The following is a 26,915-nucleotide window of genomic DNA, read 5'->3' on the forward strand; positions in this document are numbered from 1 at the left end:
ACCACTCAGCTGACCAATGGGCACCAGATGCAGGGCTCATGGCTGGCTAGTGCAGCTGCGGCGGCACAAGCCTCTCCCATCACGAGTCCATGGCAGGCGCAGCGGGGCCAGGATGAGCAGGAGTGGCAGGCAGGAACAGCAGGCAGTAACAGCAGGCAGTGTTGCACTGCCAGTTTCAGCCCAATCCCCGCAGGCCATGCCTAGGGACCCCACCAGTGCGTGAATCCGTGCACCGGGCCTCTAGTAAAATACATTAAGTTTACCTCCAGACTTCACCATCGTGCCATACCAAGCAGTCATATACAGGGCCAGGATCACTATATTTTTTCTCAAAAGAATTTAGCAATTCCACTTGACTTTGAAGTTCCTCTTTGATTAGTTTATTTACCTAATCAATGGGAAAATACATTAATATTAGTATATTTCGTACTCTTGAAAAGTTGTATTAATATATAACCAAAGACACTGTGACCTAACAGTAGTTATTTTACCCTGGAAAATTTTAAGAAATTTTGTTTTTTATATCTATGCAACTTGTAGTTCAATTTAATGATGCAGGCATCAATTAATATATTAAACATTTAAAAAATAATACTTCTTTTACTCAATCTTTCATTCACTCACTCACTCCACCCACTTTGAGAAAGACACTATGTTTTATGTTGTTGATGTAATTTGGCCAAAACATGTTTTGGTTACATATCCTTTATCTACAATACTCATTTTCAAAAGTAATTATAAAATTGCTATATATAGGTTATCTATCAACTTTTAGATTTTTATATTGGGACTGTTTCCATTTAAAATCTGTTTTTTAAGAATCCAGTAATAGAAACCATGAACTGTCTTATCTCTTTTAGAATACACTACATTAAGTAAATACTATATACATTATCATGTACATATAAGCTATTTAACCATTTTGATCTACAAAATGAGAATTTCATATGCTTCAACCTAAGTATTTTTAAACTACATACTACATTAGACTGCTCTACATTCACCTGAATGGTTCTAGTGAATAAAAATTTAATTTTCATTAATTCCAAAAATCTTAAGTTAGCACTTGAAATGCTCATTTAATCTGCGTAATAAGAGGCTGAATTAGGACAAATAGTGATCTAACAAAATTATACAGCTGTTATGAAAAGGATGCTGTACAAAGATTAAGTAAATATAAATAAATGTGTACAGAGAGCTACACAGGCCAGTGGTTCTCAACCCCAGCCTGCATTCTAATTAAAGCTCATGGGGAGCTTTTAAAAATGTCTGCCTCCCTGCAAAGTGTTGCTGTATTTCGTCTCCAGGCACAAGCACTGGCAGTTTTGAAGCTCTTCATATGATTCTAATATGCAGCCATGGTTAAGAACCACTCATTTGATTCCATTTTTATTAAGAAAAGGTACACACATGCATTAAAAGAAAACTTTAGAAGGATAAAGATAGAGTTTTGTTACCATCCCTGGAGGGTGGCATTTTAGAGGCTTCCACACTTGCTATTTTATATACCTGTGTTGTCCAAAAGTCTCTGCAACTAGCAAATATTTTCTATATAATAAATATATTATTTTTATTTTGTAAATTAACTTTATAAAAACTACTGGCTAATTAAGGATGTAGAACAACAGGAACTCTCATATACTTCTTGTGGTAACATAAATTGGTACAACCACGAATGACTTCCTCTCCCACAAAATAAAAAATTGCACAAGAATGTTCAAAATAGGATAGGACCAGGGTTGTGGTCTCTGCTGACAGGTTGAGATTAAGGTAGTGGTGTCATTGATCATTTTATCTGATTTTGATGCTAGTCATGTCATTGCTTCATCTGGTTTTTGCTGCTTCTCTGGGTCTGGTGCTGGAACAATGAGACCTAGATGTTACATCTAGGTTTTTTATTGGTGCTGTTAATCCTCACCCAGGATATTTTTTCCATTTATTTATTATTATTTTTTTTTTTGAGAGAGAGAGAATGGAAGGGATGGAGGGAGGGGAGGGGGGGGGGAGAGAGAGAGAGAGAGAGAGAGAGAGAGAGAGAGAGAGAGAGAGAGAAACATCGATGTGAGAGACATTTCTATTGGTTGCCTCCATACATGCCCTAACGAGGGTGAGGGATCGAACCCACGAACCAGGTACCTGCCACTGACTGGGAATCAAACCCAAGACCCTTCAGTGCCTGGACCGATGCTCTAATCACTTAGCAACACCAATGGGGCTGTTGTCTCTAGTTTGACCAAAACTCTGTCTCTGTGGTCAATAGACGTGAGGCTTTGTTCCTAAGATTTTCTGATGCTCACCAGAATCTCAGTTTCCTGAGGGCTAATGCTTAGGGAGTGGTCATGCAAGGGATAAGGAGGCAGGTGAGTCAGGGTGCTGGATGGGCCAGTTTGAATCAGCCACCTGTCTCAGTTTTCCCATTTCACTTGCGAATGAATTTTCCCAGCTTCTTATTATTCTGCCTCAAAAATATGCTCAACATCACTAATCATCAAGAAAATGCAACTCAAAACCACAATGAGAGCCAGGCTGGTGTGGCTCGGTGGTTGAGCGTCAACCTATAAACCAGAAGGTCACAGTTCAATTCCTAGTCAGGGCCCATGCCCAGGTTTCAGGCTCAATCCCCAGTGGGGGACATGCAGGAGGCAGCTGATTGACAATTCTCTATCATCACTGATGTTTCTAGCTCTCCCTCTCCCTTCCAGAAATCTATAAAAATAATAAAAAATAAAAAATATGGAGATTCCTCAAAAAATATTGTAGAAATAGATTTACAATATGATCCAGAAATTCCACTTCTGAGCATTTATACAGAGTAAATGAAAACAATAATTCAAAAAGATATCTACACTCCTATGTTCATTGCAGCATTATTTACAACAGCCAAGATATGAAAGCAAATTAAGTATCCATCAATAGGTAACTGGATAAAAAAGATGTGACAGATATATACAATGAACAATTACTCAGCAATAAAAAAGAATGAAACCCTGCCATTTGTGACAACATGGATGGACCCAGAGCAGTGGTTCTCAACCTTCCTAATGCTGCGACCCTTTAATACAGTTCCTCATGTTGTGGTGACCCCCAACCATAAAATTATTTTCGTTGCTACTTCATAAGTGTAATTTTGCTACTGTTTATGAATCGTTATGTAAATATCTGATATGCAGGATGTCTTAGGCGACCCCTGTGAAAGGGTCGTTCAACCCCCAAAGGGGTCACGACCCACAGGTTGAGAACCGCTGACCTAGAGGGCATTATGCTCAGTGAACTAAGTCAGACAGAGAAAGACAAATACCAAAGGTTTCAGTTATGTGTAGAATCTAAAACAACAAAACACACACACACACACACACACACACACACACACAAAGAATATTCAAAATAGTATTTTTCTTAATAGCCAAAAACTGAAAACAAAGAAAATAACAATATGCAGAATGGATATATAAATTGTACTATATCCATCAAATAGCAAGGGAAGTGAACAAACTATTTCAATACCCCAAATATGGATGAATCTCACAAATATACTACGTGAGATCAGCTACACATGAAAGAACACACATTGCATGATTCCAGTTTACAAAATTCAAAATAGGCAAAATCATTCAATAGTTTTAGAAGTTAGGATGGTGGTTGCCTTTAAGAAGGAACAAGAAAGCAATAACTAGGAAAAGGCATGAGATGCTGCTGCTAATATGAGAATGTTCATTTTGTGATAACTCATGACTACACACTTAGATTTAAGTGCTTTTACATGTTCTTATATGCTCAATAAGTTTTTAAAAATTAGTACATATGTGAACTGATTTCAGATAAACACTAAAGAAAAAATGAGTAAAACTAAACAACTTAAAACTTGTGGGAAAAACAGTCTATTAATAATTCTCTAAGAACTCTATGGTACAGGGTCCTATAGTAATGTTTAAATAAAAATGACGAGCACCAACTTGAGAAGGGGAATTGTTGGCAACATCAAATTCTTCTTGTTTTCTACAAGCTTCTGCCAGGGCCATTCTGTGAACAGGGTCCCAGATTTTTTCCTTCCGTTCTTTCTGTAAATACAGAAAAATTACCTCCCAATAAGGTTGACAAATATTTGGGTAAATCTAGGCATTCATTCATATGTGGACCTAGTTGTTATCAGTTGTGATGTGATGCTACATGATTCTCATAAAAAGGGTAAAAAAATCATTTATAAACAAGTTGATAAAGCAATGAATAGATTATTAAAAAATGATTTCATTCACTGAATCTAGGTTTTAAGAGAACAAGTTTATCAAGACACACCCAAATGTATTTTTATACATTGTATGCCACAATTTAAATCCTTCGAAGAGTAAATAATACAATGTCAGATAACTGAATTCCCAGTCAATGAAAGTAAAAACAAACAAACCTGTATTCTGGGACCTTACAGAACTGAGCAATGTCTCAAGTTAAGTAGAAGCACAGGACAGGAGGAAGATTGCAGCTGCATTTTGATGGACATGCAGGCTTCCTCAATTTCCCCCCTCGCTAGCATATTAATTTCTGATCCTCTTTGACTTGATAGGTTTGTTTTTTACTGAAATTGGTCTTACCTTAATCTCCATTGTCTTTAACTCACGGTGCCTCCCAAAGGAAAAGTCCTTTCCAGTAAAATAAGCAACTTAACTGAGCTAAGGAGTGCAGGGTTCAGCTTTAACTTTATCACTCTATTTCTGTATGTTAATTTGTACCTCATCAACACAGTTGATTAAATTTAATATAGTGCAAAAAAACATTGTGCTGTATATGTATACTTCAGCCTGAAATTTTAAAATAAAATGGTACCAAATAAAAGGTGCATTATTTTTTGTAATAATGACTGGAATCTAACAAGTATTGATTATTATAAATGTAATATATCTTCGTATGGCCCATAGACCCTTGGAGAAGCAGATAATGATATTATGATTAGATAAAAGGACCCATAGGTCTTGCCCTTCAGGCTCATTTTTAAGGTTTACATCTCATTTTACAGTTGAAGCCCTGAAGCCTGTCTACATCAGCAACTAGTATCATAGCCATCTTCTATAGCGGCACTGTCAAATACAGGAGCCACTAGCCACATGGCGCTTTTTAAACGGAAATTCTAAAATATTACATCAATTAAAATTTCAATTCCTTAGTCATACTAGTCACATTTCAAGTCTGCAATAGCTACCTGTGTCTAGTGACTACCATATGGACAGATATTGAACATTTTGAACATTTCCATTGTCACTGAAAGGGCTACTGAATAGTGCTGCTTTAAAGCAGGCTCCTTATCCCTCAATTCACAGCTTTACTTCTTTAATGACAGATTTGTGCTTCCTATACTGCAGCTACTTCAGGTTTGAGTAACCCTTTCCTTAATACTGAATAACTAACCGGAATCAAGGCTAATCTATGGAAAAATGGGACAAATGGTCATAAAAGCTAAAAAGTCTGGATTTTAAATCAACTGTCTTTAATCATTTTGAGGTTAAAAAAAAAGTCTTTCAAAAATACAATGAAAGCTATATGCCATTTCCCAGATAAACACAAATGCCAAAACATTTAATATAATTTCAGTGTATCCAGTTTCCCTAAGCTTATGTATGTATTCAATATTAAGAACAATGACTTCAATAGGTAAAATTCCATTTAACAGAATCTTTCTTTAAGAAGTCATTGTTTAAAAGTCTCCCATCATCCAAAATAATTAATAGTGAGAATTTATAATCTTTTTCTTTAGTAGGAATAAGATTTGAGAAAGAAGGTAAGTCAATGATACTAGATTGAACATCACCTGTATCCTTTCCTTGAGAGCCTTTGGATAGAAGTCGTAGCCATTTTTTATGCCAATATGATATCTGCCTGAGGGATTTGTCCAGCTTGCAGGAATCTATAGAAAAAAAAGTAAATTATTGATGCACTAAATGCTTCCCAATTCCAATGACTAACTTACTAGAGAAAAATGTATTTCACTTATATCCTAATGGCTCAACTTGGATGATTAGGCTCACATACAGAGCACTACTTTTAATATTCTAAAGTGCCACTAAATATCTCTCTGGCTCCTTTTATCTCAACCATAAATAAGATGATTCAACTAGAATACCCTTCATTTACACAATGCTTCATAGTTTATAAAGTGCTTTCAACATATGCAACCTTATTAAACCACTAAGATCTTTAGTTCTTAAGCATCAATGACACCTCACCTCTCCCTTCATCACTCTATTGTCCACCAAATAGTTGGGAGGGGAAGCAATTTACAGAACCTCTTAATCTTAGATTTCTTGTTAATAACAAGAGCTTCATTGGGCTCTAAGATATAAAAGAGATAATGTCTAGAAACTCAGAGCTCTTTGCATTAGTAAGAAACAAGTTCTATAAGAACATTTTAATTATATATAACACTAGAGGCCCGTTGCACAAAAATTCGTGCACTGGGTGGCAGTTCCCTCAGCTGGGCCTGCCCCTTCTCAGTCTGGGAGCCCTCAGAGGATGGCCTACTGATGGCTTAGGCCCACTCCCTGTGGGGAACGGGCCTAAGCCGCAGTCTGGCCTCCCTCTGCGGGAGGTGAACAGGAGGATCAGGGGAAGGTGCTGCGCCCATCACCCCGCTGCTACTGCTGCCAAAGTTGGCCACCGCCAGGGCTGCCAACCTTCAGCCCTGGCTTCTTAGCGCTGGCCCCGCCCCCTTCCCACTTGTGTGTGTGTGTGTGTGTGTGTGTGTGTGTGTGTGTGTGTGTGTGTGTGTGAGGGAATGATCTAGGGCCAGGCCAGGTGGGGGAGGGGCTGTGGGAGGTTGAGGCACCTCAGTCACACCCCGTCCAGCCTCTGCAGAGGCTCCCGGACCACGGGGCACCCTGCCTCTCCCAGCGCCTGCCTCTGCAGAGGGAGGTGCCACACAACACACATGGGACCAGACCAGGCCCTCGGCGCCACTGCCTCTCCAGTGCCACTGGCCCTTGGCCTTTGCCGCTGCTGTGGCTTTGTCTGGAGGATGTCTGGTCTAATTAGCATATTACCCTTTTATTAGTATCCTAGCTAATAAAAGTGTACTATGCAAATTGACTGTCACTCCAACACACAAGATGGCTGCCCCCATGTGGACACAAGATGACTGCCACAAGATGGCCAGCAGGGGAGGGCAGTTGGGAGGGACCAGGTCAGCAAGGAAGGGCAGTTGTGGGTGATCAGGCCAGCAGGGGAGGGCAGTTGGGAGGGACCAGGTCTGCAAGGGAGGGCAGTTGGGGGCAATCAAGCCTGCAGGGGAGGGCAGTTAGCGGTGACCAGGCCTGCAGGGGAGGGCCGTTAGGGGTGACCAGGCCTGCAGGGGAGCAGTTAGGCATCAATCAGGCTGGCAGGGGAGTGGTTAGGGGGTGATCAGGCTGGCAGGCAGAAGCGGTTAGGGGCAATCAGGAAGGCAGGCAGGCGAGCAGTTAGGAGCCAGCAGTCCTGGATTGTGAGAGGGATGTCCGACTGCCTGTTTAAGCCCGATCCTGGTAGGATCGGGTCTAAACAGGCAGTCGGACATCCCTTGAAGGATCCCAGATTGGAGAGGGTGCAGGCTGGGCTGAGGGGCACACATCCCCCTCCCCCATGCATGAATTTCGTGCACCAGGCCTCTAGCAGATTTTATAATAGTCTTTTCAACTATCTCAAAGTATTTAAAAATAACATTAAAGCTTTTAACTAACAGAATGATGTAAGCAGTATGGCCAGTTTTACAAATGGAGAAAGCAAATAAGCAAAAAGAAATTAAATTGCTTGCCCAAACAAAAAAGTAGGAAAGAAAACTGGAATATGGTTCTATTATGGAAACCAAAAAATTCAGCGTAAAATTCAGAGTATGCAATTTACAGTCATATAAACCTGGCTATGAATCCAAACTCTTAACAGAGTGGGACCCACAGGCTTCTAGCTCCTCATGTTTAAAAGGAAGAAAATAATCCCTACCTTTTGATTCTCATGAATAACAAAATGCACTGAACATCAACCAAGTTGAAATGTCAGTAAGGAAAATGTGAAGGATTCAGACTCTTTGTAATCATAGGATCTATAATCATTAACAGCTTTTAAATGTGTATAAATTATGAGGTCCAACTCTCAACCACTCAGAGGTGGTTCACTCATCAATTCTTATTTGTGCAATATCCTTAACCAACTCATCCCATGTCTCTCATCAAATTGTTCCCCAGGTAGGAAATTTTTGGATGAAATTTTCTCACAACTAATTAAGGAAAAAGAATCACTCACCAAAATTCAAAGATATACTGACTTTTTAAAAGCCTGCATATGAGTAATCATTTCTGAATGAATTGGACTATCAGGAGTATGAGACATTTCAACTATGTTGGCATATAAACTAGCACTTTTCATTCAAAACTGAACCTTCTTTAGACAATAGGAATTCTAAGCTCTAATGTTCTTGCAATAGCCGATGACGTAACAATAATAAAGTGTTGCAACAACAAAACGTTAAGTAGTCACTAGTTGTCAAATTCAAAGAATATTTAATCACAGGTGTGCTACTACACAGTGGACTTTGTAACCCTAGGTTAGTGGCAACTTCTTTTACTAAGAGATTACAAAAAGCCCTGAACTATAAAAGGATTTAAGGCATGGGTGGGGAACCTTTATTCTGCCAAGGGCCATTTGGATATTTAATAACATCATTCTTGGACCATGCAAAATTATCAACTTAAAAATTAGCCTGCTAGCCAGGCTGATGTGGCTCAGTTGTTGAATGTCAACCTATGAACTAAGAGGTCACCAGTTCGATTCCAGGTCAGGGTACATGCCAGGATTGCAGGCGCGATCCTCATTAGGGAGCATACAGGAGGTAGCCGGTTGATGTGTCTCTCTCATGCATGTTTCTCTCTCTCTCTCTCTCTCTCTCTCTCTCTCTCTCTCTCTCTCTCTCTCTTTCTCTCTCTCTCTCTTTCTCTCTCTCTCACCCCCCCTTCCTCTCTCTCTAGAAAAGTCAATAAAAATATATTTTTAAAAAATTAGCCTGCTAAATTTGGTCAAACATTTAATTAACTCGCCCCCTAATACCTTGTCAGAGCCAAACCAAATGATTTCTTGGGCCTTATATGGATGTTCCCCACCCCTGATAATGGAATAACTAATTATAAGAACTATGAAATGAACAGCTGTTTATTTAATTACAATTACTTAATATATAGGTAATACAGCCCTGGTCAGTGTGGTTCAGGTGGTTGGAGCAACATCCTGTGCACTGAAAGGTTGTGGGCTCGATTTTACCAGGGCCCATACCTAGGTTTGATCCACAGTGAAGGCGCATATGGGAGGCAACCAATCGATGTTTCTCTCATATCTTTCTCTCACTCTCTCTTTCTCTCTCTCTCCCTCTCTCACACACACAACCTTCTCCTCTCTCTAAAATCAGTAAAATATATCCTCTAGTGAGCATTAAAAAAATTATATTTAATTTAATTTAAAAAATAAAGTATATGTTAATACAATAAAAATAATCTGATAGACATAACTTGTATTTATTTTAAAAGCTCAAAATCTACAGATTCCATGCAACCAGATACTTTTGTTCTTAAAAGCTTTCTTTTTTATTTTATTTTTTAAAATCCTCACTGGAAGATACGTTTACTGACTTTTAGAGAGAGGAGGGGGGGGGGGGGGAGAGAGAGAGAGAGAGAGAGAGAGAGAGAGAGAGAGAGAGAGAGAGAGAGAGACAGAGAAACATTGATGTGAGAGAGAAACATTGATTGGTTGCCTCTTGTATGTGCCCTGACCAGGAATCAAACACACAACCTTTTGGTATAAGGGATGGAGATGAAGCTCCAACCAAATGAGCCACCCAGCCAAGACAGCAACCAGATATTTTTCTTTTCAAATCACTACTATATACTTTCCTCACGGAATACTTAGCTACAAAAATTAAACTAAAAAAAAAAAAAGAAAAATCAGAAATTAAATTATAGTTCTGATATCTAACTTTAACCAAGTTAGAATAAAGCTAACTATTCTTTATGAGACCATTACGGAAAACGTCATTTTATCTATTTGAATATTCTTTACAAATGAAGACATTTTCAGTCTCTTTAAATATCAAAACTTTATATTTTGACCATTTTAAGTTGGTATCTTTAAAATGGTTTTAATTACATGATCACTATAACATAATAAGACAGTCACACAAGAAACAGAATCTCTTAAATTACTCATTACATCTCTTTTCCCTGGGTCTTTAAAGATGCCTAACAAAATGAACATCTTATGAGTCAAGTGTCATCCTTAGTGTTAATATTCCATGCAGTGAAACCCTAGTAAAGAGGTCTTTTTTGCCTCCAAACATCATCACATTGGGTGTTAAGACTTCAACATATGAATTTTGGGGGGCACAAACATTCAGTCTGTAACATATGAAAAAGGAAGCAAAATATTAATGCCTGTTGTCTGCCTGTGATAGGCAGATTCTAAGATGACCCATGCCCTTTTATAGTCCTCTCCACTTAGTGAAGGCAGGATCTATGAATATCACGCCTGTGATTATATTAGGGTAAGTAATATGGCAAAGATGAAGGATATTGCAGATACAACTGTGGTCCCTAATCAAGTGACTGTGTTAATCAAAAGGGATATTAGCTTGTGGGTGTGACCTAATGGTGAGCTCTTTAAAAGAGAGACTGAGGCCATTCCTGAGGTCAGAGAGATTCTTCTGTTGGCCTTCAATAAGCAAGCTATCAGGACAAAATATATTGTGCCAACAACCATGTGAACTTAGAAGAGGAGTCTCAGATGAGGCCACAGTCCCCACCAACACTTGACTGCAGTCTTGTGAGACCATGAGCAAAGAGCCATGCCTGCACATCTGACCCATGGAAACAGTAAGATAAATGTAGGAATGTATATGATTTGAAGCTGCCAACTTTTTGTTACTTTGTTATGCAGCACAGAAAACTAACCCATTGCCGCAATAAGCTTTCCAGTAGATAATGCTTAAACATAATTCAGACAGATGGTAAATAATGTAAAAAGTTAAATATAGCTCTTTACACACATAAAGAACCACAAACTTATTTCCCAAACTAATTCTGCTTATTGGTTTAAAAGATGAGTACTGAATCAAAGTCAAATTCTTGCCATCTAACAAACTCATTAGCTAATACTTCATGAACTGGTCTATGATTGCTTTCTAATTATTTTTCATATTTTTTGCTTATTCCAGCCTTTCTACCAATTATTAGGAATAGGAACTAGAGGCCTGGTGCACGAAATTTGTGCACGGGGGTGGGGGGATTCCCCTCAGCCTGGCCTGTGCCCTCTCGCAGTCCAGGACCCCTTGGGGGATGTCTGACTTCTGGCTCAGGCCTGATCCCTGGGGGAGCAGTCAGACATCCCTCTCGCAGTCTGGGACCCCTTGCTCCTTACTGCCCGCCTGCAGAGGAGGCGGGAGAGGCTCCCACCACCACCGCTGCACTCGCCAGCCGTGAGCCTGGTTTCTGGCTGAGTGGCACACCCCTGTGGGAATGTACTAAGCACCAGGGGGTGGCTCCTGCATTGAGGGTCTGCCTCCTGGTGGTTCAGTGCATGTCGTAACAACCAGTCATTCCATCGTTCCATCGATTTGCATATTAGGGCTTTATTATATAGGATAAGACAAAGCTAATCACTTAAGCCTGTAATTATTAAAGCTTTAATATTTCATGTTCAAGTTCCCAGAAGGGCTAGGAAAAGATGAAGGCAAAACTGTCATCTGGTCACTTTTCCCATTTTTCTACTCAAAACTTGAAAGTTTAAGAATTTGGCAATCACATTGGGAAACACACACACACACACACACACACACACACACACACACACACACATTCTAAGCCTGCTATCAAACAATAAAACAATGACTTCCTCAAAGATGACCCCTATCAACCCCCACCCTCCTGGTATTCATGCCATTGTAAAATCCCCTCCCCTTAAGTGTGTGCTGGAATTAATGACTCACTTCTAATGAAAAGAACATGGTCAAGTGTCACTTCCAAGATTAAGAACGTGACAGAATAATAGGATGTCACTTCCAAGATTAATTTATAAAAAGACTATGGCTTCCATCTTGGGGATTCTCTCTTGGAGTCCTTCCCAGGGGGAAGACAGCTGCATGTTGTGAAGGAGACTCATGGAGAGATCCTAGTAGCAAAGAATAAGTCTGCCAATAACCACTTGAGCAAGCTTGGAAACTGAATCCCCTTACCCAACAAAGTGGAGCCTTCAGATGAAACTGCAGCCCTGGCCAACAGCAAGCTCAGAAGAGATCTTGAATGCAAGGGCACCCAGCTAAGTCACACCCAGATTCCTGACTCACAGAAACTGAGGTAACAAATGTTTATTGTTATAAATCGTTAAGTTTTAGAGTAATTTGTTATACAATAATAGCTAATACTCACCATACCATCAAATATAAGCTAAAAATATTAGTTTGAGATGATAATACAAAAAATGAAAAGAAAAAAAATCCATAAAAAGATAAAAGCTCCAACCTGAAGCACTCTTCCTGAAAGGCCAATAATTTCACCATCTTTTGGCTCTACTACTGTAGCAGTATTCACATCACCACTTCCTGTTGTGTCAATGATATCAACAAGTTTTGGTTTTCCATCAGATGTAACCTAAAGAAAATTAAAGAGAATTAAAGTATAAGTTATAGTTTTAAGTTTTTATCCTTAATAAAACCCAACAACAACACCAATCCTCATGTGTGTGTGCGTGCATAGGTATACATATATAAAACATACTATAAAAATCTGCATTTGTTATAAAAATAACTGAATTGTTTTAAGCCAAAAGTTTGATAATACTAAAAAGAAAATTTACTCCTGGAAAACATCACAGAATCCTTCAAGTGGTTTCACATACTTAGTTAATAAACATATACTGAGCATTTATTATAGACCACACTCTTTTTTAGGGTTGGGAATATAATAATAATGAATACACAAAAATCCCAGACCTCACAGATCTTATATTATACAGTCACTAAACAAGTCAAAAATATAATACGTCAGTTGGTGGTAACTACTATGGAGACAAATTAAGCAGGAAAAGGACACAGGAAGTATGGGAGTTTTTATTTTAATCAAGATGGTCAAAAAAGGTGTCACTAAAGAGGTAACACTTGAGAAAAGATCTGAAGGTGAGGTTGGAGCTATGCAAGCACAAACCTTTAGGGGAAAAATGTTTAATAACATTTCATTATTGGATGTTAAAATAAGCACTCAAACTTCATATAAATCCAAATTCAAATTTAACTTGTTTCTCACCTGGCTTTGCCATCTCAGGAAATCAACACACAAGCCAGAAAGTTTAAAGTCCTTCTCTGGCTCTTTAGTTTATCCCCCACATCAAATCTGTCAGGAAGTCCTCTTAATTCTACTTCTAAAATATAATTCAAATCCACCCTCTTGTCTTGATTTTCACTATCAGTACCCTCCACTAACCATGCTCTCTTGCTTTTATACTAAAATGCCAGTGTCCATTCTTGGCCCCCATAAAAATTAATAGCCAAACAAACTGTATTATGCCAGTCCTCCACTGAACACCCTGCTATGGATTCACTGTGTGCTCAACATAAAAAGCCTTTGCCAGATGTGACCCTTGTCACTCCATTACTCATGACTCTCACCACATTGGCCTCCTTTCAATTCCTGGAATATTCCAAACTTTGTCCTGCCCCACAACTATTTGGACAGGGTCCTTCTGCTTAGAATTCTCTGTCTCTTCAGTCTTTCCACATGAATTTAAATCACATATTAGTTTCCCACTAAAATGTCACCCCTTCAGAAAAGTCTACCTGTGACTTCCTTTAAGTGACTGCCATCAAAACCTGATTCTTTTTTCTCACTGTATTGGTTTCCATCACAGAACTTTGTTTTATACAGTTAAGTGACTTCTTCTTTATTTTTACTATTAGAAAATAAGCTCCATAGGGCTAGGACTATTTATATTTTATTCACCAAACCTAGTAGTGCCTGTTAGGTTCTCAATACATATTACTGAATGACCTGACACTAATTACTCACCATTAAGACTGATTTTCCTAAAGTTTAGTTTCTTGGCCAGTCCAAAAAATTTCAGTTAGGCCATGCTGACTGCTATAGGCAACAATCCTATGCTAATTAGACCAGACAGCAGAAAGACCTTCCAGAACCACCAGTGGGCGGGGCCATAGGGCCACGAGGCAGCGGGCTGCAAGGGCTGAGGTAGCCAAGGCTGCGAGGGCTGAGCCCCTTGCATGAATTTCATGCATCAGGCCTCTAATAGTATTATATTTTCATATTGCTTTTGTAAGACAAATATTTTCTGGGCTCTTCCTAGGCTAGGTGATCTGTAGCAATAAAGTTATCTATACTGAATTTCCAGCAGGAATCATGTGCAGACACAAGGAAGACTGAGAAAAAGAAGACCCATACCCTTAAGAAAGAAATAAGAATATAAAATAATGCCAAGTGTGATAAGAGCACAAGGCCTTGGGACTCCTTTTCCACCTGGAGAATTCACACTCTTTAAGATAAGCCTTAGGGTCCCTTTCTGTGTCACCTGCACCACTGGGTCCCACAGGACACTTACTACAAAAGGCTACCCGACAAAGACTGAGAGTCATAACAGTTTTACCAAATACATAGAAACAAACACAAAGAGAGAGCTAAAATGGAGAGACAAAGAAACACCCCCAAATGAAAGAAAAGGAAGATTCTCCAGAAAAAGAGCTAAATGAAACAGAGGCAAGCAATTTATCAGATACAGAGTTCAAATTAATGGTCATAAGGATATTAAAGAAACTTAGTGAGAACTACAACAGCATGAAAAAGAAAATAGAAACCATAAACAAGAACCAGTCAGAAATTAAGATACCCTATCAGACATACACCGGAAGAAATTCAAAGTAGACTGAATAAAGCGGAGGACTGAATCAGTGACTTAGAAGACAAGGTAGAAGAAAAATACCCAATTAGAGCAGCAACAAGAAAAATAATTAAAATACAGGAGGATAGTTTAAGGGAACTTTGGTACAACAGGAAATGTAACAACATCTGCATCATAGAGGTACCAGAAGGAAAAGAAAGGGAGCAAGGAACAGAGAATCTGTTTAAAGAAATAATGACAAAACTTCCCTATCCAGGTGAAGAAAAATCACACAAATTCAGGAAGCACAGAGAGTTCTAGTCAAGAAGAACATAAAGAGATCCACACCAAGACACATTCTAATTATAAAATTACAAACGTTAAAGACAAAGAAAAAAATCTTATAGCAGCAAGAGACAGAAAGTTACCTACAAGGGAGTTCCCAATAGACCGTCAGCTGATTTCTCATCAAAAACATTTCAGGCCAGAAGAGACTGGGAGGAAGTACTCAAAGTAATGAAAAGCAAGAACTTGAATCCAAGACTACTCTATCCAGAAAGGCTATCATTTAAAATTGAAGGCAGAGGAGAAACCAAGATGGCGGCACAGGTAAACACCTAAAATGCTGCCTCACAAAACAATTTCAAAACTACAATTAAAAGACAAAACGGATATCATCCAGAACCACAGGAAGGCTGGCTGAGTGGAAATTCTACAACTAGAAGGAACGAGAAAAGCACACTGAGACTCAGAGGAGCTGCAGGAGGCGGAGGTACTGAGACGAGCGCACATGAGGAGGACTGGCGACTGAGTGCGCGGCTGGCTTTCTCAAGCAGGAGGGAGACAAAAGCTCCTGACTGCGCTGAACTCCAGTTCCAGGCGAGACTCTGGGGACCCAGACTCATTCGGAGAGAAAATGGACTGTCTGGCAGCAGGCAAAACTCGAGGGCGGCTTTCTCTCAGAGGTGCTTACAGCGATTACCACGGGACACTGGGACACAGGGGCCTATTAGGGCAGGGCTGACGGGAAACCAATGCTGTCTGCTCTGCCCTGAGACTTCGCCCCATCCATATTTGCAAGTCTTATCTCATAAGGGTGTCTCCAGCACGGAAGTTCTCCCAGCATAGACACAGCTGATCCTCACAGCCAATTGGCCTGGAGGTCAATTCCTCCCAGTGATACCAACAACAATCAAGGCTTAACTACAACAAGACTGTGCACACAGCCCACAAAGGAGTGCACCAAGAGTGTCCACCTCAGGTAACTGCCGAGGCTGAACCACTGGGCCATATAGGATACCTAGCACACAAATCTACCCTACCAACTCAGGGAAGCAGCCAAAATGTGGAAACAAAGAAACAGATTGCAAATGAAAGAAATGGAGGAAAGTAAACGACTGGATATAGAGTTCAAAACCACGGTTATAAGGTTTTTCAAGAATTTTCTAGAAAAGGCCAATAAATTTAGTGAGACCCTCGAGGATATGAAAAAGGACCAACTAGAAATTAAGCATACACTGACTGAAATAAAAAGCATTATACAGAGATCTATCAGCAGACTAGAGGATTGCAAGAATCAAGTCAAAGAGTTGAAATACAAAGAAGCAAAAAACACTCAATCGGAAAAGCAAAAAGAATCCAAAAATATAAAGATAGTGTAAGGAGCCTCTGGGACAACTTCAAGCATACCAACGTCCAAATTATGGGGGTGCCAGAAGAAGAGAGAGAGCAAGATACTGAAAACCTATTTGAAGAAATAATGACAGAAAACTTCCCCCACCTGGTGAAAGAAATAGACTTATGAGTCCAGGAAGCGCAGAGAACCCCAAACAAAAGGAATCCAAAGAGGACCACACCAAGACACATCATAATTAAAATGCTAAGAGCAAAAGACAAAGAGAGAATATTAAAAGCAACAAGAGAAAAACAGTTAGTTACCTACAAGGGAGCACCCATACGACTGTCAGCTGATTTTTCAACAGAAACTATGCAGGCCAGATGGGAGTGGCAAGAAGTATTCAAAGTGATGAATAGCAAGAACCTACAACCAAGATTACTCTACTCAGCAAAGCTATCATTCAGAATTGAAGGGCAGATAAAGAGCTTCACAGGTAAGAAAAAGCTAAAGGAGTTCATCACCACCAAACCAGTATTATATGAAATGCTGAAAGGTATTCTTTAAGAAGAAGAAAAAGAAGAAAAGGTAAAGATAAAAATTATGAACAACAAATACATACCTATCAACAATTGAATCTAAAAAATGAAGTGAATAAAAAATCTGATGAACAGAATAAACTGGTGAATATAATAGAATCAGGGGCATAGAAAGGGAGTGGACTGACAATTCTTGGGGGGAAAGGGGTGTGGGGGTATAGGAAGAGACTGGACAAAAATCATACACGTATGGATAAGGACAGTGGGAGGGGGGTAAGGAGGTGGGAACCGGGTGGAGGGTAGCTATGGGGGAAAAAAGAGGAACAATTATAATAATCTGAACAATAAAGTTTTATTAAATTAAAAAAATAAAGAAAAAATAAATCCAAAAAAATAAAAATAAAAAATAAAATTGAAGGCAAAATAGGAAGCTTCCCAGACAGAAAGAGGTTAAAGGAGTACATTACCACCAAACCAGCACTGCAAGAAATGTCAAAGGGACTGCTTTAAGAAGAAGAAATCAAGAGAGCAAAGAACATAGGTACAAAGGAAATGTGACAATAAATAAGTACTGACCTATAATAACCTTAAATGTAAATGGGTTAAATGTCTCAATCAAAAGACATAGGGTAGCTGAATGGATAAGAAAACATAACCTGTGTGTGTGTGTGTGTGTGTGTGTGTGTGTGTGTTTGTGTGTATGCAGTCTACAAGAGATCCCACCTCAGAGCAAAAGATCCACACAGACTAAAAGTGAATGGATGGAAAAATATATTCCATGCAAATGGAAATGAAAAAAGCTGGGGTAACAATAATCATATCTGACAAAATAAACTTCAAACTAAAAGCCATAAAAGAAACAAAGAAGGTCATTACATAATATTTAAAGGGATCGATCCAACAAGAAAATATAACCTTTGTAAACATATATGCAGCCAATATAGGTGCACCTAAATATATTTAATAATAATTAAAAAAAACAAACCTCTTAGAAAACTTTAAGGGAGAAATTGACAGCAATACAGCTATAGTAGGGAACTTTAACACCCCACTGATAGCCACTGGATAGATCTCCCAAACCAAAAAAAAAAAAAAAAATCAGCTATAAGGATTAGAAAAAGAACAACAAAAGCCGAGAGTAAGTAGAAGGAAGAAAATATTAAATATCAGAGCAAAAAAATGACATAGTGGCTAAAGAAACACACAGCAAAATATCAATAAAACCAAGAGCTAGTTATTTGAGAAGATAAACAAGATTGATGAACTGCTAGCCAGGTCCATCAAAAAACAAAGAGAGAGAAGTCAAATAAAATCAGAAATGAAAGAGTTAAAGTAACAACTGACATCACAAAAATACAAAGGATTTTAAAAAAATACTACAAACAACTATATGCCAATAATTTGGACAACCTGGGTGAAATGGACAAATTCCTAAAAATATAAAATCTTCCAAAACTCAATCAAGAAGACTCAGAAAACCTAAATAGACCTATTATAAGAACAAATGAAATTGAAGCAGTAATCAAATAAAACTCCCAGCAAACGGAAGTCCTAAGACTGTATGGCTTCACAGGTGAGATTTACCAAACATTCAAATAAGAGGTAACACCTATCCTCCTCAAACTATTCCAAAAATTCAGGGGAGTGAAGACATCCGAGCTCTTTATGAGGCCAGCATTATCCAAATTACAAAACCAGATAAAGATACCATAAAGAAAGAAAATTACAACCCAATAAACCTGTCGAACATAGATGCTAAAATCCACAACAAGTTATTACAAATCAGATCCAGCAATACATTAAAAAGATCAGACACCATGACCAAGTGGGATTTATTCCAGGGAAGCAAGACTGTTACAATATATGCAAATCAATAAACGTGATTGATCACATAAACAAAATGAAGGATAAAAACACATGATGATATCAATAGACACAGAAAAGCATTCAACAAAATCGAGCATCCATTTATTATAAAGACTTTCAGGAAAGTGGGAACAGAGGGATCATACCTTAGCATAATTAATGCCATATATGACAAACTTACAGCCAACATTATATTCAACTAGAGGCCCGGTGCATGAAAATTCATGCACTGGAGGGGGGGTCCCTCAGCCCGGCCTGCACCCTCTCACAGTCCGGGAGCCCTCAGGGGCGGGAGGCGACCTGGCGATCAGGGGAAGGTGACACCCCATCACACCTCCGCTGCTGCCACTGCTGGCAGCGCAAACCTCGGCCAACCCTGTTTACCTGAGCCTTGGGCGGCCCTGGGCAGCTGGGCAGCCACCATCTGAGGCTTGCCTGCACCTCGGGCCAGCCCTGGGCGGCTGGGCAGCTGCAATCCAAGGCTTGCCTGTGCCTCAGGCCGGCCCTGGGTGGCTGAGCAGCTGCCATCTGAAGCTGCCTGTGCCTCAGGCTAGCCCTGGGCAGCTGGGTGGCTGAGGGGACTGGGGGACTCTGGAGGCAGGCGCGTGGAGCGGCCGGGCCCGCCTGCCGCCCCGGTGGGGCTGAGGGGACTTGGCACCGCCATCTTGTGGCTGTGGGCGCTGCCATCTTTGAGGGCGTGGCAGTCAATTAGCATGTTCCCTCCTTATTGGCTGTGGGCACTGCCATCTTTGAGGATGGGGAAGTCAATTAGCATATTCCTTCCTTATTCGCTGTGGACACTGCCATCTTTGAGGGTGGGGCAGTCAATTAGCACATCCCCTCCTTATTGGCTGTGGGTGCCGCCATCTTTGCAGCGGTGAGGGTCAATTAGCATATTCCCTCTTTATTAGATTATTAGATAGGATGAGAAAAAACTAAATGTGTTTCCCTAAAGAACAGGAATAAAGACAGGGCTGTCTTCTTTCACCACTCTTATTCATCATAGTACTGAAAGTCCTAGCCACAGCGATCAGACAAGAAAAAATAAAAGAGGCAACCAAACTGGAAAGGAGGAAGTAAAACTGTCATTATTCGCAGATGACATCATATTGCACATAGAAAACCCTAAAGACTCTACCAAAACGCCTCGCCAATTTTTTTTAAAATATATTTTTAATGATTTCAGAGAGGAAGGGGGGGGGGGAGAGAGAGAGAAACATCAGTGATGAGAGAGAATCATCAATCACTGCCTCCTGCATACCCACTACTGGGGACTGAACCCACAACCTGGGCATGTGCTCTTGACCGGAATTGAGCCCAGGACCCTTCAGTCTGCAGGCTGATGCTCCATACACTGAGCCAAACCAGAAAGGGCAACCCCCCAAATTTAACAAATGAATTCTACAAAGTAGCAGGATACAAAATTAACATCCAGAAATTGATGGCGTTTATATATATCACTAATGAACTCTCAAAAAGAGAAACTAATAAAAAATCTTATTTACCACTGCAACAAAACCTAAGAATACTAGTAAACTTAACCTCAAAGATACAAAATCTGTACTCAAAAAATTGTAAGACATTGGAAAAAAATAGAGAAAGATACAAACAAGTAGAAACATATACCGTATTCATGGGCTGGAAGAATTAACATCATTAAAATGTCCATACTACCTAAAGCAATCTACAGGTTTAATGCAATCCCAATTAAAATACCAAAGGCATATTTCACAGGTCTAGAACAAATATTCAAAAAATGTATATGGAACCATAGAAGGCCCTGAATAGCCTCAGTAATCTTGATGAAGAACAAAATTGGAGGGAACACAATATGAGATGTCAAACTATACTACAATGCCACTATAATCAAAACAGCCTGGTACTGGCACAAGAACAGGCATATAGACCAACTAAACAGAACAGAGAACCCAGGAATCAACCTAAGTCATTATGCTCAATTAATATTTGACCAAGAGGCAAGAGCATACAATGGAGAAAGGATATGTTATTCTCTTCAATAAACGGGGTTGAGAAAATTGGACAGGTACATGCAAAAATGATACTAGCCCACCAATTTGCATCACACACATGAATAAACTCAAAATGGATAAAATATTTAAATGTAAGTCACAAAAGCAAAAAAATCCTAGAAGAAAAGATAGGCAGCAAAATTTCAGATGTCTCACATAGCAGTATTTTCACTGATACATCTCCTAGGGCAGTGGTCAGCAAACCGCGGCTCGCGAGCCGCTGTTTGCCGCTCTGTTGACTAATGAGTTTGCCGACCACTGTCCTAGGACAAGAGAAACAAATAAACAAATGGGAATGCATCACATTTAAATGCTTCTATAAAGCAAAAGAAACCATCAACAAAATGAATTGGGAGCCCACTTTATGGAAGAACATTATTTGCCAATGATACATCTGATAAGGGGTTAATTTCCAAAATACGTAAAGAACTCACACAACTTAACAAAAGGAAAACAAAAAATTCAACTAAAAAAGGGGTAAGGGACCTAAATAGACACTTCTCTAAAGAGAACATACAGATGGCCAAGAGACATATGAAAAAATGCTCAAAGTCACTAATCATCCAAGAGATGCAAATTAAAACTACAATGAGGTATCACCTAACACCTGATAGAATGGTTACTATCAATAAATCAACAAACAAATGCTGGCCAGGATATGGAGAAAAGGGAACCCTAGTACACTGCTGGTGGGAATGCAGACTGATGCAGCACTCTGTGGAACAATATGGAGTTTCCTCAAATAATTAAAAATGGAACTAGTTTGACCAGCAATCCCAATTCTGGGAATATATCTTAAGAATCCTGAAACACCAATCAGAAAGAATATATGCACACCCATGTTCATAGCAGTGTTATTTATAACTACAGGCCCAGTGCACAATATTTGTGCACTGGGGGGGAGGAGGGAGAGAGGGAGAGGGAAGAGTCCCTCAGCCCGGCCTGCGCCCTCTCACAGTTCAGGACACCTCACTCCTTACCACTTGGCTCACTACTCCTTAGCGCTGCCGTGGAAGCGGGAGAAGCTCCCGCGTGAGCCCGGCTTCTGGCTGAGGGCACTGACCACCAGGGGGTAGCTCCTGCATTAAGCGTCTGCCCCCTGGTAGTCAGTGCGCATCATAGTGACCCGTCGTTCTGCCTGTAGTTCCGCCATTTGATCGATTTGCGTACTAGGCTTTTATTATATAGAAAAATTAAGAAGTGGAAACAGCCCAAGTGCCCACCAGTAGATGAGTGGATAAAAAAAAAAGCTGTGGTACATTTACACAATGGAATACAGGGTGGCTGAAAAGAAAGAAGGATTTCTTACCCTTTGTGACAGCCTGGATGGACTTGGAGATTATTATGCTAAGTGAAATAAGACAAATATCACATGATCTCACTTATTTGTGGAATCTAATGAACAAAATAAACTGCCGAACAAAACAGACCAGAGGCATGGACGCATGGAACAGACTGACAGACTCTAAAAGGATGGGGTGGGAAGAAAGGGAAGAAATTAACCAAAGAACAGACATGCATATATGCATAGCCAATGGATACAGACAATAGTGTGGTAAAGGCCTGGGGAGGGGCAGGGGCTGGTTGGGTGGGGTAAAGGCAGGGCTAATGGGGGACATACGTAATACTCTGCAATACTATCAAACATAAAATAATAAAAAAATTAAAATTTAAAAACTCTGTAGTTAAGGTATACGTGAAAAGAGAGGAAAGGTCACTAGGCACAGATTTTTTTCTTTATAAGGCAAAGCAAGGTGGTGGCTGATGGACTCCAAATCTTACTCCAATCATGATGCCATGGAAAACCAGGGGCTGATAGCTTTGTTAGGGGCTGCACAGCTGTGGTTTTTATGTATGGTAGTTCTCAATCTGGATGTTTATTCCTTGGGACTGTCTATACAAGTATTTTAATAGTACTAAGAATTTAATGACCTTTCTCATTTAATGAGTAAACAACTTGAGATCAAGTAATCACAAGAGATCACTAACAGTCAGACACAGATCCCTCTCATTAGAAACCTCATTGTGAGCAAAGGAAGAAAGCCTAATGCGATTTAATGGCTTATTTAACACCTATTGACAGGACTTTACCTACTAGAATCTCTTTCTTATTAAAAAATGTTTTATGCTATTTTCTATCCATGTACTTCTTACTTCACTATTAGACAAAAGCAACCACTGCACTGGAGATAATAAGTCAAAAAAGGGAATTTAGAATTAGGAATGAGAAGTTTTAAAATGGCAAACCCGCTGAGAATTTTGCAACAGAGCTCTGGGAGAAGGAAAGAAGGAAATTGAACTGCTGACATTAGAACTATATTCCTCATCTTTCAGGAGAGGGAGCTGTCACAGGGGAAGGAGGGACTAAAGAAGATAGGGACAGTTATTTTGAGTAGAGCTAAAGAAATCAACCCCGTGTACTTGGGGTGGGAGACTGAGAAATGCTTACTGGCCCATCAATCTGGCTGCACAAAACATAAAATGTCCAAAGGTTTTCCCCAAGAGTCAAGAATCTAAGTTCCTTTTTATGTCCACTGAAATAGTTATGGTGGAAGAGTTGGTAAGGCTTAGGAGGCATCCATTAAACATTTGTAGAAGACCAAAACAAAAGGGGGGAAGGGCTCACAAATTATCACAAACAAAACAACATGAATGTATAAATATTTACTTCAAATTTCATGGAAGATACTGACAATATTGTCTTAAGGAAGGGAAGATAGTTTATAAATAAATACTATTAAATGACTATTATTCTGAAAACATAATGAATGAACAAATCAGGCTTTGATTTCAAAAAGCTTACAAACCAGTTAGAAAAACATGATTAAAGAGATAGCTGCCGTGTAAGAAAATGAATAACAAAGGTAAAGACATAAATTAGACATTAACTAAATATCCTTGCTTAAAAAAAATAGTGTTTAACACTTTTCTTGAGCACTTTAAAAAGTCACATGTAATTAACCTCAATTTCATAGTGACACTGGGGGATGAGAATTACTGTTACTCTACAGAGAGTAATGGAATAACTTGGTAAGCAGACATGGTAAATACTACTGAAGTATTTTTACTGAGATGGTACTCACCTAAACTCTTCTGATCTTGTTATCCTGACAAACCAGTGAACCATTTACCCCAGCTGCACTCTTCCCACTTATCCCTACAAAAAGTATACATATTGCCCTAGCGGGTGTGGCTCAGTTGGTTGGGAAGAGTCCTCCCCTACACCAAAAAGGTGGCCAGTTCCATTCCAGGTCAGGGCACATAACTCAGGTTTCCGGTTGGATCCCCGGACAGGCTCATGGGGGAGGCAATAAATCAATGTTTTCTCACACTGATGTTTGTTTCTCTCTCTCTCTCCCTCCCTCTCTCTCTCTCTCTCTCTCTCTCTCTCTCTCTCTCTCTCTCTCTCTCTCTCTCCCCCCCCCCCCGCCTCTAAAAAACAATAAAGAAAAAAAGTAAACATATACCACAACAGAATGGAAACCATTACTGCTCTGTAATAAAGCCTCAATGAGGTTAGAGCTGTCATTGTTTTAAGTCTTCAGAGTTATACTAGAACAACTAACTGTACCACTAGATCTACCAGGAGGGGACTCATTATCTGCTCCTCTTCTCATTCACCAACCTGTCTGGTTTGTGTTCTACTCCAGAGTGCTGCTAAAGAATTAACAGGAGGAACCATAGAGATCCTATAGTCAGACTGGTTCCCTTTTCCCCCTGCATTACATCCTAGCCTCCAAAATGCTACCTCAATTATTAGAGCACAATAGAGGGTCCAGAGGAGGGAGAGGCATGGGAGGAAGAAGAGAATTATTCAATTTCAGGGTTTAGTGTAGAAAGGAGGATTAAGATACACAGATGAAGAACTGAAATAAGGGAGAGATCAGCACACACTAGGATTATCCAGGTTAGAGTTTTAGGAGATGGATCTTGAACAAGATCAGTGAAATTCTGTTTATTAATGGATTTCAATAACAGGCTAAGACTAAATTTACATAAGTCAAACTTTGAAAACTTTAAGCAGAATACGTTTAATCCAGAGACACATTCTTTAAAAATTACCTTTCAGTATGGCACCCTGATCTAATGATTATAAAGGTGCCTAAGGCAAAACTAAGTAATGGTTTAAGTTTTTATTAAAGTATGTTGTCTTATATTTGGAGGCTAAAAATATACATAAGTATAATTTAATCAAGTCTGAAGTTCTCCAAAACCAAACTAAATTAAGTTGTTCTTATGTCAAATAAAGACTAAGTAAGCCATGAGTCTCAGTGACCCTAACCAGTAGGTTGCAGAAGATGGTTTAAAATAGAATACATAAAACTACCAGAGGAAACAATTCCGGAAGTTGACCGAATTATCATCCTGACACCCGGCTTTCGTGTTTCAAGATAAACAATTCTTACCAAAACCAATCTCCCAAACTCAGCAATAAAAATGAGTTCTGATAGGTCATTTACCCCTTTTCTTCCTCCCGCCCCTCAACATATAATCAAAATTGTAAAATCCTCATTTGAAAATAGACACTGGCCGGCGCCTGGGGCACGAAGGACCTGCGGAGGAAGGCAGTGTGATGGGCGGGAGCCCGAGGGCCCGGGCCTGGCAGCACCTGGGCAGGAAGGGGTTTCCCGGGGCAAAGGCGGACCCAGGCACCCGACCAGGCGCGCCGCTTTTGTCTGGGCCGGGATCCCCGAGCAGCCGGGGCGCCGGGCCTCCCGGCCCCTGGCCCCCCGCCCGGCCACCGCGCACGCTGTGTCCTCGGCTCCCCTCCAGTGCCCGGCTCCCGCTCGGCCTCCGGGCTCCAAGGCTGCGCCCCTCCGCGTCCCCGGCCCCCGGCCGACCGCGCTCCGTGCCCCACGCCCTGCCTCAGCGGCTCCCGCACCTGCATTCCCGGGGCCCCGGGGTCAACCCCCGTGTCCAGGACGGCGATGAGCACCCCCCGTCCGTCATACTCCGGGTAGCGACAGAGGAAGGAGGCGGCCCCGGTCTCTTTCTTGGGCAGCAGGCCGTGGAAGGGGAAGGGCTCCTCGGTGGCGGCGGCGGCCATGGACGCAGGCTGGAAGACGAGGAAAAGGCAAACTGCCAGGCTGCGCGCGGAAGACAGGCGCGAGGACACCCGAGCGGCCGCGGGCCTTGGCGAGGGCAAGGGGCGGGACCAGCCGCCCGCCAATCCTGGCTCGCCAGGGTGCGGCGGCCAATCAGGAGCTGAACGTCAGCTAACGGCGCGCACTCAGGAACGCTGCGGAGTGCGGCCCGCGCCGCAGAGAAGGAGGCGGGGTCTGAGAACTGGCTCGGGGATTCGGTGCTGGAACCTGGGGCCTTAAAGGGACTAGGACGCGGAATTTGCTGGAGCGGGCTGGTCTCGAACCCAAGGGTTCGTGTGTCTCGGGCGGAAACGCTCCTCTAGGGACGAGGTGGGAAATGGGCCAATATTCTGGAGTATTGGGACTCCTCTCTCCCCCGCTGGCAAGCGATGGTTTCCGAACTTGAGGTTGTGGACGAAACTTTTCTCCGGTCAGTTTGCGCTTCTTCAACAGTTGACAGAAAAGGGAGTCAACTCACGTACGTTAACCCACTAGAAGTCGTTGCGCATCAGCAAAATTCCGGACATACATTTTTAAAAGAGAGCTCTTTGATTCAGTGGCGTGTATTCCCCCGCCTGCCTTGAGTGTGCCCCTTTGACCCGGGCCGGAGAGGAACTGGGTGAGACAGGTTCTAGCTGCAGTCAATAGGAAGTGAGTTGTGGGCCCTTCAGTCCTCCTAGCCAGTAGCAAAATGTGAAACCGAAGTGGATCCTTCCTATCCTCATTGCTTCTGAAAAACATTTTTTTTTCCTCTTTAAATTGCAGTTCTTGGTTGCTCCTTACGGTTCTCCATCCACTCAATTATAGAGTCATAATTTGCAGTTTTTCAGATTTACGGTGGCGGCTATGAATTGTTCCATGATGCACTAGTAGCCCTTTAATGACCTTTATGTCTGTATTTATGCCA

At 40.7% G+C, this 26,915-nt stretch overlaps 1 protein-coding gene across 3 annotated transcripts in view; it reads right to left on the reverse strand.

The window, feature by feature from the left end:
- Positions 1 to 26,076, reverse strand: part of TPP2 (tripeptidyl peptidase 2) — a 101,811-nt gene extending 75,735 nt beyond the window's left edge. For 2 of the 3 annotated variants that reach the window (XR_013960078.1, XM_080659122.1), the window contains exons 1-5: positions 25,807 to 26,062; positions 12,513 to 12,641; positions 5,798 to 5,893; positions 3,954 to 4,058; positions 264 to 388 (exon numbers count right to left, since the gene is read on the reverse strand). Coding sequence is in view for 2 of the 3 variants with exons in the window: in XM_080659122.1 (XP_080515248.1) it covers positions 264 to 388; positions 3,954 to 4,058; positions 5,798 to 5,893; positions 12,513 to 12,641; positions 25,807 to 25,971 (620 nt within the window). In the remaining variant the exon portion in view is untranslated. Of the gene's footprint in view, positions 1 to 263; positions 389 to 3,953; positions 4,059 to 5,797; positions 5,894 to 12,512; positions 12,642 to 25,806 lie in introns of all 3 variants that reach the window. The other variant, XM_080659121.1, reaches the window with a different exon arrangement.
- Positions 26,077 to 26,915: the final 839 nt, after the last annotated feature.

This window comes from Plecotus auritus (genome assembly GCF_963455305.1).
Source record: "Plecotus auritus genome assembly, chromosome: 3".
NCBI classification, from domain to species: Eukaryota; Metazoa; Chordata; class Mammalia; order Chiroptera; family Vespertilionidae; genus Plecotus; species Plecotus auritus.